General features: G+C 34.8%; 1 protein-coding gene across 1 annotated transcript in view; it reads right to left on the bottom strand.

Moving 5' to 3' along the window:
• Positions 1 to 2,028: 2,028 nt before the first annotated feature.
• Positions 2,029 to 13,055, bottom strand: part of LOC145935516 (icarapin-like) — a 30,980-nt gene continuing 19,953 nt past the window's right edge. Inside the window, exons 3-4 of the mRNA XM_083036950.1 lie at positions 6,918 to 7,024; positions 2,029 to 3,572 (exon numbers count right to left, since the gene is read on the bottom strand). Coding sequence (XP_082893076.1) covers positions 3,330 to 3,572; positions 6,918 to 7,024 — 350 coding nt within the window. The 3' untranslated portion in view covers positions 2,029 to 3,329. The remainder of the gene's footprint in view (positions 3,573 to 6,917; positions 7,025 to 13,055) is intronic.

Here is a 13,055-nt window from a genome sequence, read left to right as displayed (position 1 = left end):
TATTAAAATGTATAATCGATGAATTTTTGGCTCGTCTTAAAATATTAGAAATTGATACTTTTTTACCGCTGACCCTATGCGACGCAACATTATTTTATGTTTATCGTATTAAAAAATTTGTACGCTGGTGTCTGCATGGTACCCAAAGATTCTGTAATCAATGTACTATTAAAATGTATAATCGATGAATTTTTGGCTCGTCTTAAAATATTGGAAATCGATACTTTTTACCGCTGACCCTATGCGACGCAACATTATTTTAAGTATATCAAGATAAAAAATTTGTACGCTGGTGTCTGTTTGGTACCAAAAGATTCTGTAATCAATGTACTATTAAAATGTATAATCGATGAATTTTTGGCTCGTCTTAAAATATTAGAAATTGATACTTTTTTGACGCGGACCCTGTGCGACGCATCCTTATTTTATGTTTATCGTATTAAAAAATTTGTACGCTGTTGTCTGCTTGGTACCAAAAGATTCTGTAATAAATGTACTATTAAAATGTATAATCGATGAATTTTTGGCTCGTCTTAAAATTTTGGAAATCGATACTTTTTACCGCTAACACTATGCGACGCAACCTTATTTTAAGTATATCAAGTTAAAAAATTTGTACGCTGGTGTCTGTTTGGTACCAAATGATTCTGTAATCAATGTACTATTAAAATGTATAATCGATGAATTTTTGGCTCGTCTTAAAATATTAGAAATCGATACTTTTTTACCGCTGACCCTATGCGACGCAACATTATTTTATGTATATCAAGTTAAAAAATTTGTACGCTGGTGTCTGTTTGGTACCAAAAGATTCTGTAATCAATGTACTATTAAAATGTATAATCGATGAATTTTTGGCTCGTCTTTAAATATTAGAAAACGATACTTTTTTACCGCTGACCCCATGCGAAAGTAGCTAATTTCTATGAAAAAATATTAATAAATACTTTCGTCTATAAAATCATATCTCGACGTTATGATTATCTCTATTCACAAAAGATTCTTATAGATAATTCTATTTTGTTCGCACTTCTGTTTTAGATTTAAATACTGAATTTTTATGTATTGCATAATTAATTAATATATATTTTTCTATGCCTTGATTGCAATACATGCCTGAGAATATGTCAATTAATTATGCAATGCATAAATATTTATTATTTATATCTTTAACAGAGAATTAAAAAAAATAGAATTTTCTACAAGAATCTTTCGATCAAAATATCTGCATTTCTATCAGATTCGTTCGTCTGTACATACACACACATTCATCGCGCTGCACGTTTCGCGCGAAACTGACCGCAAGACTCTGTGCAGCGGTATCGCCAAACACAGCCTATACGTCTACCACGCTGCGCGCCTCGCGCGAGACTGACGATGTCTCGCAATCACAATGTCTCGAGAATCAGTCTCGCGCGAGATGCGCAGCGTGGAGGATGTGTAGGGTGTCGGGTGCGCTTGGCGATACCGCTGCTCAGAGTCTTGCGGTCAGTCTCGCGCGAGACTGCAGTGTGTTGGATGTGTATGTACAGACGCATGAATCTGATAGAAGCATAGATATTTTGTTCGAAAGATTCTTGTATATAATTCTATTTTTTTGGTTTTCTGTTAAAGATTTAAGTAATGAATATTTATGCATTGCATAATTAATTCACATATTTTTATGCATGCATTGCAATCAATACATAAAGAAGTATATATTAATTATGCAATGCATAAAAATTCAGTATTTAAATCTAAAACAAGTGCGAACAAAAAAAATAGAATTTTCTGTAAGACTGTTTTGATAATCGAGATAATCACAACGTCGAGACTAATTACGATTTTATGGACGAGAAGATTTATTAATATTTTTTTATAGAAATTAGCTACTTTAAACTCGGTTATTATTTTTGACAGTTATCAGCTGATTCTGTCAAAAAAATATTATTATTTTAATAATTATTTTTTAAAATATGAAATCAAAGAATGGCGCGCGCGTAGCGCGCGCTTGTGTTGTTCTAGTATAATAAATTTGTATTGTCGGGATATATTCATTTATTTTATTGTATGTCAACCTTTCTTTCTCTAACCAGCTTACAATGTAAGAAATATATAATATATATCTGTATAAGTATATTAAAATCCGTAAATATAGAGCTACAGGAACGTATGTTTTTTTTTAATTATAAAAAAGTTGCGACACTGCGCTGGGTCTTTTGTGAAAAATTTTCCCTGCCTTTGTAAATTGTTTACGAACGTTTACTTCTGCGCATAAATGTTTCATCATATGTATTATTTCAGATTACTCTTTCATATACTGAAGGCACACCATTGTCGAAGAAACTAAAAGATGGGATTATCTGGGTGAGACACACAGAAAACATATATTTTTATTTAATATCAACCTTACAATTTTTTATAGGATAAAGATTTCCGCACTGTTGCACGAATATATATAAGGCAATATCTTAATGCCATATAACCAGCAATATATAATCTACTTTGCATTCGTATTTTTTTGATGTGGCACGTAATAACATAATATTGAACTAGCATAAATCTTACGCTTGACGAACGATGTGGATAAGTAATATAATTAATCAAATGGAATGTCGATTAAAAACCAGTTTCCCTGTGAAGAAATACATATATGATCATCAACCAATAAATTAGCATACATGACTATAGTTTTGTGTATCGGCATTTTCACCTCTTCTATGCAGCATTCAAGTAAAAAAATCGAATATTAATAATTATATATTTTTAATGAATTAAAAAATATCAGTTTTTCAATCATTATTTTTATTCAAAAGGAAATATTTAATTCAATATTATTTTTCGTAAAGTCCTGCTTGCGGAATGTAGAAGCATATTAAGCTTTAAAGCCCTTTAATACTAACTCAATTTAATCGAAAATTTTAATTCAATTAAATGTTAATTCAAAGCTTTTAATCGTTTAATTAAAATTACATGGATTGTTTTATTTAATTAAAATCAATTAACTTTTTTTTCAATTTATATTATCCATACATCTTCATAAATATTCGGGATTATTTTTTTAACGGCAGCAATAAAATCTCTTTAATTTTCTCTTGTTTCAAAAAGAGGTAAGTAAACGTCGTAAACAATCAATCGTATTGGAAAGCTATAGAAAAAAATAGAAACGCAACTATATATATTACAATAATGTTACTTTAACACGATGCACTCGGTGCGATATCGAAAAGTTATTCTACTACAGCCATATAACATATAATGAAGGATCGTTCTTCCTTGTCCCCGAAATTTACCCCCGATATACGCCGTATTATTATCGACGTATCGACCACGAACGACCGACCGCTTTTTTAAGCGCTCAGCTCGTTCACCTTCGGTATCTCGTTGTTGAAGTCCTCCATCGTCTCGGCACTTCCTGGCGCTTCCACCTTCACAGTTGTCGGCTCCGGATTTCCGCCACCGATCGTTGGTATTAGAGTTGTGTCGTTTTCCGGTTTCACGTCGATTATGCGAATTCGGAATGCGGCGCCGCCCAATTCGTCGCCCGTTGTGTAAGTCGTCTCGTTGATCGTTATCACATGACCATTAATATGCTGCAATCAAACAAATTAAATCATATTAGATTAATCGTATAATTTGTCTCTCGGGGAAACATTCTCTGAATTTATATATAATTGCACAAGAAAGCTATTCTATATCTTTTATTAAAATATATTTATATATAAAAGTTATACATTAATCATAATTAGAATATTTTACTTACATTTTACTATGTTTTATATTTCACGATTCAACGACGTAGAAATCGCGGATCGACAACGCCGAAAAACTCGGGAAATTCGCGTCGAAAGCGCAACGGTAATTCGATCCGTCCGTGTAGTAGACTCGTGTGTGGCCAACTTCGCGATGCGATCACGATGTCGGTTGTCGGTACACGATTTTGCGACGCGATCGGATTTTTATATGATAATTAAGCACGTAAAAACATTAAACTCACGCCCGTACTGTCGTGGACCGGCGATGAGCGCACAAACGTCGATCACGAACAACTGATGCATCTAACAATAGCAGTACTGCGCTGCCGGACTTGCACTGCCAGTTCCGGGACGTGCAACACGTCACATGACGTCTCACGCCACGTGACGTCTGACGTCACGTGGCGTGAGACGTCATGTGACGTGTTGCACGTCCCGGAACTGGCAGTGCAAGTCCGGCAGCGCAGTACTGCTGTTGTTAGATGCATTTTCGGTTGTTCGTGATCGACGTTTGTGCGCTCATCGTCGGTCCACGACAGTACGAGCGTGAGTTTGACGTTTTTACGTGCTTAATTATCATATAAATCCGATCGCGCGTCGCGAAATCGTGTACCGACAACCGACATCGTGATCGCATCGCGAAGTTGGCCACACACGAGTCTAACTACACGGACGGATCGAATTACCGTTGCGCTTTCGACGCGAATTTCCCGAGTTTTTCGGCGTTGTCGATCCGCGATTTCTACGTCGTTGAATCGTGAAATATAAAACATAGTGAAATGTAAGTCCATTTCTTGGAATATCGGCGACTTCTGACCTAACCTGAGTGCGTCGCGGGGGAGTCGCCGCATCATCGTCGTTCGATGAGGTTAGGCCCACCTCCGACAAGTGGGCCTCGAAAAAAGCGGCGACGCGAAAGCAGAGCATCGGTTCTATTCGCGCGCGAATAAGCTCTCGCGATTCTCGCGTTTTACCGAAACACGTCGAAAATGTGATATCTCAAATCCGGGCGTCGCCGCTCGTCGCGAACGAAAAAAAGTAACGCGGGTGCAAGTGCTTCGAAGCTTCTTCTGGGAGGAGGAGGAGGCCCGGGGTGGCATCGGGCGACACTGGGGCAACTGTGAGGTAAGCGAAATAATGATATAACATTTTTTTAAAGAAATATAAATTGTGTAAGTACCTCTCTCTCTATATACAATATATATATATATATATTTTTTTTTTATTTGTTACAGATAGCATTGCTGATAAGCTGCACGCGAGTTTGACTGACAAGAGATTTAAAAGTTTCGCGTGTCGGGAGTGCCGGGTAAAGTGTACGATCGTATTATTCGTGTTTTCGCGAGTGTCGTGAGTGCTACCATGGACCAAGAGAGGAGGAGGAGGCTCGGGGAGGCATCGGGCGACAGCGGAGCAACTGTGAGGTATGCAATATAAAAATATTTTTTCTAAACTACATTGTTTGAGATATTCGACACACACGTAATATGTATTATGTATATACATAATTTGAATATTTTGTTTTCAGATCAATGCTGTATACTACAACTCCGCTGTTCTACGTATCGGTGAGTGAGAATTTGTTTATTTTGGTCGAATTGAAAATATTATAGCACCCCTTTCTAATTTAAAAAGTTTACAATATATAATACATATAAAATATATTGTATGTATAATCGTATAATCTATCTAGGGGAAACAATCTCTGATTTTTTATATAATTGTATACAAGAGAGCTATTCTATCTTTTATTAAATATATAATACATATATGAGTGATAAATTAATCATAATCTTTAAAATTAGTAATCGGTAAAATTTGTTAAAAATTTTTTTTGAAGTTTAAAATATAATTTACTTTGCAATATAATCAATATCATAATATCCAAAGATAGTCTAATGTATATATACAACAGAGAGCCCCTCAGAGAATAAGAGCTGGTTTAGACAGGGGTGCAAATAGGTTATTCAAACAATTTGCAGCTGTACAACCGACAAACGCATCATCAAAATTAATTAAGCTCCATTATTGAAGAATTTGCAACCGCCACGTTTAGAACATGACAGTACGTACGTTACAGTACGGTGGTTTATTCTGTTAACGAGGAGCTGTAGTGTGCTTCGGTTTGAATTATTAGAACCGCTCTATTTAGGTAAACTTTCTGTACCTTTCTACACGTGTATGTGTGAAAGCGCAATGAAGAAAGTATTCAATTCAATATTTCCATATTTCCCTGACAAAATGCTAAAGCACGTTTCATTTTCACCATGTTAAAATTTTATATCACTTCTGTATTTTATATCTATATTTCTCAATATGTTTAAACGCCGATAGAAGTTTCTTTTTTTTTTACGAAACATTTTTTAAAAAAAATTTAACGATTTTAAATATTTTAATTATTATAAATAAGATTTCAAAAATTAAAAAAATTTTAATTATTACAAATGATAGAAAAATACAAACTTGACCGTCTCTTTTTCTCTTTTTCAATTACATATATAGTGTCTTAGAAAAGAATCATTTTTCTCTCTTTCTCTTTTCCTGTCTTGTACGGAATTGTCTACGTGCAAACGAGGGATTTTATACACGCGAATAACGCTGTATCCAAGAAAGAAAATTGCCGACACTCGGCGAACTTTTTGGTGGTCAGTTATCCGCTTCCGTTTGTCGCGCTTTGTACGGCAAGTCGCATTAAGCGTTAAGCGACTTACATACATATCAGGGAGATGGTGGAGCGCAGATTCCACGCGTGTAACAATACGCGACGGGAAATGCAGTAATCCGATCACTACCACTGCCGTACACTTGCTATTATACCATTGTTAAGGATATTTCCTCTCGCCCCTCCCTCCATCTCGTTGCTGCAGTTTACACGTGTACGTAAATTGTTGGCGCATTATCTTCGCGACATGTCCGGCGCGACGCGAGTTTCCTCGCGTGTCGACAGATTATTTTACTTCCTCCTTCACGGACGATGTATCATCAACTAGCTCGAAATTTGCTTTCGATTGCTTTCAGCCACAAAAATTTCCAACCCCACAAATGCAACATTTCGAACAATGATCGGCAAATATAAAAAATATAGCACGATAATTTTATTGATAATTTTATTGATTAACGAGTTTATTCTGGAGAATATAGCGAAATTATTAATTTGTAAATTAATCTATTGAGTGTGTTTACCTTAATAGTGGAAGTTGTATTTGCTCCTTCAGGAATCGACATGTTCGTGATATCGGGTATATTCCAGAAATAGTTCATAAGATTTTGCCTCAGTCTATTGAAAGAACCTGAAAGAAAGAAAAAACACAGAAATGAGAATTAAAAAACAAGAGTTTTGTATAAATATACACGTAGTAATTTATCTGTGAGATTCACGCATGAGAGTAATGTTTCTATATAATTTTTATTTTTATTTATCTTGATTTTATATTTGGAAATGTCAATAACAACGATTCGGTAAAGTGCGCTTGATAATGCGGAATTAAATTTAAAGCGCTGATGACTGTTTAAAAAATATTTGTCAAGCATTTGGGAATGACGTGCGTTTATTAAGACCATGTGTGGTCGTTGGGTTACAAAATTACGTTTCCATGATTTTGATTCAGGAAATGAAGCATTCCATGACGAATCCATTGATCTGAATAATGATTTATTAAAAAAATAATTCAACAAAATTTATGGTCTCGTCAATTTGTTAAATATATTAATCGATACACACACACATACATACATATAATTTTTATCCATTCATTATTTGATAATCTACATTTTGTTGACAATTTCCTCGTACTTCGTATCACGTTAAAGATTGTATTAAATGCAGCTGTGCCCAAGATCGGCTTAACGACGATTGTATTTGGAACTTTTGCATTTCGAGTCATACATTTAGCAACTGTTCCGTCGTTGTTTCCGCCTTCCCGTTTCGTTTCATTTTAACGATTCCAATAGCGCTTTATTGCGACTCGACGCGAATCACGTGCGCACACTAGTGTAGGTGAGTCGAGAGTCGAATCCTGGATCAAACAACACAAATGAGTGTACTAATACGTCGGTGTCTCTTTTCACACAATTCCCGCGAAAAGAACCGTGTACACATTGAAGAATCGCATTTCGAGAGGGAATGTAATAAACGACATTATTTAACAGTACGTTTGCGCTACGCGAGGTCTGTAAAATGTAAAATTATTTCTTCAAACGCGATCTCGCAGAGGGATACATAATTAATATATACTATTAATTTTAATCTTGATGTAACCAAACAAAATTTTATTTTTCGTCGTGTTTATATATATAGAAATTAAACACAAATTCTTCGTATATGCTGTATATAATTCTTCTCATTGGAAAATATTGCTTCCCATAACTCGTTTTTTTTTCTTACTTTGTACAGTCGTATATCTCAGACTTCCTGTATAATTTAAATGTTCTTGATATACAATATATAAATATTTATATCCAAGAGTATTTATATCTCTTACATGTCTGCGAACTCGCATGTCGTTATGCAATTCCCGCGGTTCCGCGATAAGACGTCGTTTGGTGCGCGTTATAAATAAAATGGTGCTTGATGCCGCGACCCAGTATTTCGTAAAATGTAATAATAATTTATGCCGTGATCGGATATATATACGCAGAGAGAAAACGGGGGAAAATACGTCGACCGTGCCGATAAATTTTGCATACTTTATTGCGCTTACAATGCGGTTGCCGGAGTAAAATAGTCGACTGTATCGGCCGATTATTGCTATGTGGAATCTCAATGAGGACACGTCGCGTCGGGTCGGCATATTATTCGACAGTGGCTTCGTTTGCATATAAAAAAAAATTGCGATAGATGGGAAGGGGAAAAGGGCAACGATGTAGCGCGGAAAGCATTTGGATAAATTGCCGAAATCGGCACGTTACCGGCTCTTTGCACGCGATAATTTTAATTAGCTGGCAAAACGGCCCGTTATTGTTAAAAACGACCGTCCATAAACGCTTATTTCGAAATTCGATGTGCGCCGAATACGAAGCGCGGAATTTAACGAACACGCTGAATCGGCGAAAGAAAATTACGATATCGATTTCGCAAGTTTTAAGCGAGCAACAAGTAAAGTACAGTTTTATTATTATTTTTGCGGGAAATGTTAAAGGTAATTTAAAAGAAAATATTTTGAAAAATGCAAATTTCGACATTATATATATTAGGTATTTTCGTTTGTAATGAGATTTAAGGGAGCTTAACGTTACGTTCATTTAATAATGAGCTCATTTAATGATTATAAAACGAGTGCTGAATTGAATCTGCACTGTCAATTTTGCAAAATAAAATTGCCGCGGTTGTTAACTCTTATATAGTAATTTAGATTAGTGACATTATTATCTCGCTATTGTTAATATGCATGCTACTAAACTTTAATTCCACTCATTGTAATATATCTTCCATGAAATTATATATGTCTAATATATCAACACACATAAAGTGCATACAAAACTAATAATTATCAACTTTCGATATGATGATAGCAATGCAATAACTATATATCTTATCGGTAGTCAAGTTTTAAATCAGGAAAGCGAAAACCTGTCACCGAATCGAGTTTGACAGAAGGCTAACTGGTTTCAAAAATTGGGTGGGACATAATGTTCATATATGTAACACAAATGTAAATCATATTTCACAATTATATCTTAACATATTGTATCAAATACATATATGTATATAAGATATTTCATAATCAGCTGAATTAATCCAAGGATAAAGATAATATCTAATAAGAGCATCTCTATGAAAGATACCAATTAATGAATTAATTACCAAAAAATCTCCATAATAATTCTTTACAGAATAGTATTTGTACATTATCTTTTAAAGTCATATGTACGAGGGTAAGTAAAAAAGTAAAGGGACAAATAAAGAAAAACACATTTATTTTAACCTATGTGGAAAATTTACATATCATTTTTCGACATAATCCCCATCAACATCGATACATTTGATCCACTGCTTAACAAGCTTCTGTATTCCATCCTGGAAGAAAGATTTGGGTTGGGTGCGTATAGCCGCAGTTATGCACCACTGCAATGACCTTCTCATCCAAAGAAAATTTTTTTCCTCGTAGTATTTCTTTTCTTTTTTTTTTCTTTTTTCTTTTCATCTTTTCGGTTTATTAAAAGAAGTACTACGAGGAAAAAATGTTTCTTCGGATGAGAAGGTCATTGCAGTGGTGCATAACTGACTACACACCCAACCCAAATCTTTCTTCCAGGATGGAATACAGAAGCTTGTTAAGCAGTGGATCAAATGTATCGATGTTGGTGGGGATTATGTCGAAAAATGATATGTAAATTTTCCACATAGGTTAAAATAAATGTGTTTTTCTTTATTTGTCCCTTTACTTTTTGACTTACCCTCGTATATTGTATATATTATATATATAGAGAGAGGGGGAAGAGAGAAAGAGAGAGACATTTTGCGATAATTTCGAGACACGTCTGATGCAAATCAGACGGCCATTGTGACTATATTAAATTTCAGATCGTTCGACAGTGCTAAAATAATAAATAGCTCGTGAAATGATCGGAAAATTGGCATCCGTAGGCTCTCGTGCTCGCGCAGTAACTCCCGGTCCCCTGGGTCCATTTCCAGTCGGCCGGCCTCCCACGGCGCTGCGTCACGCGGATTTGAATAACGATTCATCGAGTCGCGCAATCAACGATTACTGTAAATTGCCCATTCGATGTCCGCGGTTGCTTTTGGCCCTATTAACGTATTATATACCGTCAACGGCGAATCGATTGGACGAATCATCAGCTTCTCTTTCTCCTGCTTTTGGCAGCGCGCTCCAATCTCTCTCTCTTTCTCTGTCGCGTCATTAAAATCCTCTCAATAGTGAAAGTGATCTGATAAATTTTGTACTCTCATGTGTCGACCTTGAAGCCACGCGCGATCTCATGGCGACCTTTACAAATGATCTACATATTACTTAACAATCCACGTGCGTTGCGAGAGCGCTTTTGACGTAACGCAAAATCTTTTGACGATGCGATTTCAGTCCAATTCACAATAATCACGAAAACCAGATGCACGCCGGATTTGTCAATTAATTTAATACATTTCTAATTCTATATGCAGCGGACGAGTGGCCTCCGGCTCTCGCAGTCGCTTCATCCACTACTCTCGGTTCGCTCGATCGAGCGAAGCAGTAGTAATCAAAGCTTCTGACGTTGCGGTGACTTGTGCGTGTCTCGACTTGCAAATAGGCATACTACTGAAACTATCCGTCATGCACTGCATTCTGCATGAATGCCTATGGAATTTGATATATAAGATATACATCGTATACAGTTTATATTGCACGCGGTTCACGAATTTATCTCTTTCCTCGCATTCGCGGATCTTTGTGATTTGCACACGAGGATTCTATGGGGACGCTAAAATTTTTACACTTGAAAATTTGTTTTTAATGACAAAAACTCTAAAGATGTATCTGTTTTTTTCTAAATATATATGTATACACAGAGAGAATTTTCTCTTAGAATTTACCCTGAAAATCATGGTAATCGTGGGACAATATTGAAAGAATTTTATGAGAATTTCTCTGATTAATATTTATCACAATAAAAATAATATCTATTACAATAAAATATAAAATATGTTTGATCAATTTTACTATGCAGTTTAGTAAAATTAATCAAATATGTTTTATAATTTATTGTGATAGATATTATTATTTTTATTGTGATAAATATTAATCAGAGAAATTCTCATAAAATTCTTTTCATACCATATTGTCCCATGATTACCATGATTTTCAAGGTAAATTCTAAAAGAAAATTCTCTCGGTGTACTTATTTTGTTTTTATATTTTTGTCCATTGTACATAAATGTACATTTGATACCTTAAAAATGCACTACAAAATTAAATACTTTAACGAGTTATTCAACGTTGATGATTATAAAATATTAAAAATTGTAAAATTTATTAGATTTTTCTTTGGCAATTCTTTTCTTTTAATAAATTCTTTCGATTAATTTTACCGTGCAAAATTATCGTTAAATTTATCTATCAGTTTATTAATTCATTAGTATATTAATTTGCTATATACCTATATTCGCGCAGTTGCGGCATTTAGTGCTATCTCGCAACATGTGCCGAACGAGAGACTGGCTCTTTGAAAATAGCAGAGGTCGCGCCAATTAATTCTCTTGCGCGACCTGTTAATTTTCTCTGAAAAATTTAATTTTCGGCCACGCTTTAATCACGCCGCGCGCAATATCGAGCGAAATTTCAGGAGAGGAAAAAGGCTTTCTTTCCTGAAAGGATATAGGTGAGATATAAAAGAGATCAGCGCTTAAAAAATGTACAATGACATTAAACTATAAAACTATCAATATAGTTATAATATTCTGATATAGTTTCGCACATACTTATACTGCAATATCTGTTAAAAATATCTAGTAATTTAGATATCTTATTTTTATCATATGTAAATGATATGAATATTTGAATTTAAATGAATTATATATTTAAGAAAAAGAAAAAGAGAGAAAGAAAATTTCCCAAACTTATTTTCTCATTCTCCTTTTATTTTTAGTTTTACAGAGATTTGAATATTTTTAATTCAACGCAGTAACAGTCGTGTAATTATATCTGACATATATTCACATTTAATTTATTATACACATTTACATCTATCCATATTTGATTTAATTTTTAAATACTTTTTCTATTCAAAAGAACGCTATCCTTTTATAGTGATGCACAATATTGACGCAAGTTACAGATTATATATATAGCATATATAGTTTAATCTCACGTCTGCATTATTTAATCTCGTTACGAGCTTAACATTAATATCGCGACCTTTACCTGGCTGCGCTACTTTGAAAGGCCATGAAACATGACGTTTATCGCACCATGAATTTTATTCCGCCGAGGGTGCGACACACATGCGGTCTACCTGTACTTGTAGGGATCTCGGAATCACCTTGTTACAAATTCCACGCGATAACACCGTTAATCATGACGATCGATCGATCGACTACCTTTCTTTGTCGCGCGTTTTTGCAGCCATGCAAACATGCATAGAAAGAGATATTTGTTACTGTAGCGAATTTCGCGACTTGATACTCTGACAAGGGGATCACAATCGCAGAATGACCAATAACCAATACTATATATATAAACACATGACAGACAGTATATAAAAAGATTTAAATCTGTATGATTTCGAATCTGCAATGTCAATATTGTCAGATGCAAATCCAATACAATACAATATTATCTTTGAAAATCAGACCAGATTTGACGCTAGATGTGGTGTACGAAGTTT

This window comes from Prenolepis imparis, unplaced genomic scaffold (genome assembly GCF_030444845.1).
Source record: "Prenolepis imparis isolate NDT839.2.m4 unplaced genomic scaffold, iyPreImpa1.0 SCAF_4, whole genome shotgun sequence".
Taxonomy (NCBI): domain Eukaryota; kingdom Metazoa; phylum Arthropoda; class Insecta; order Hymenoptera; family Formicidae; genus Prenolepis; species Prenolepis imparis.
Note: the sequence above shows the minus strand (reverse complement) of the source record. Positions and strands in the feature narration are given on the sequence as shown.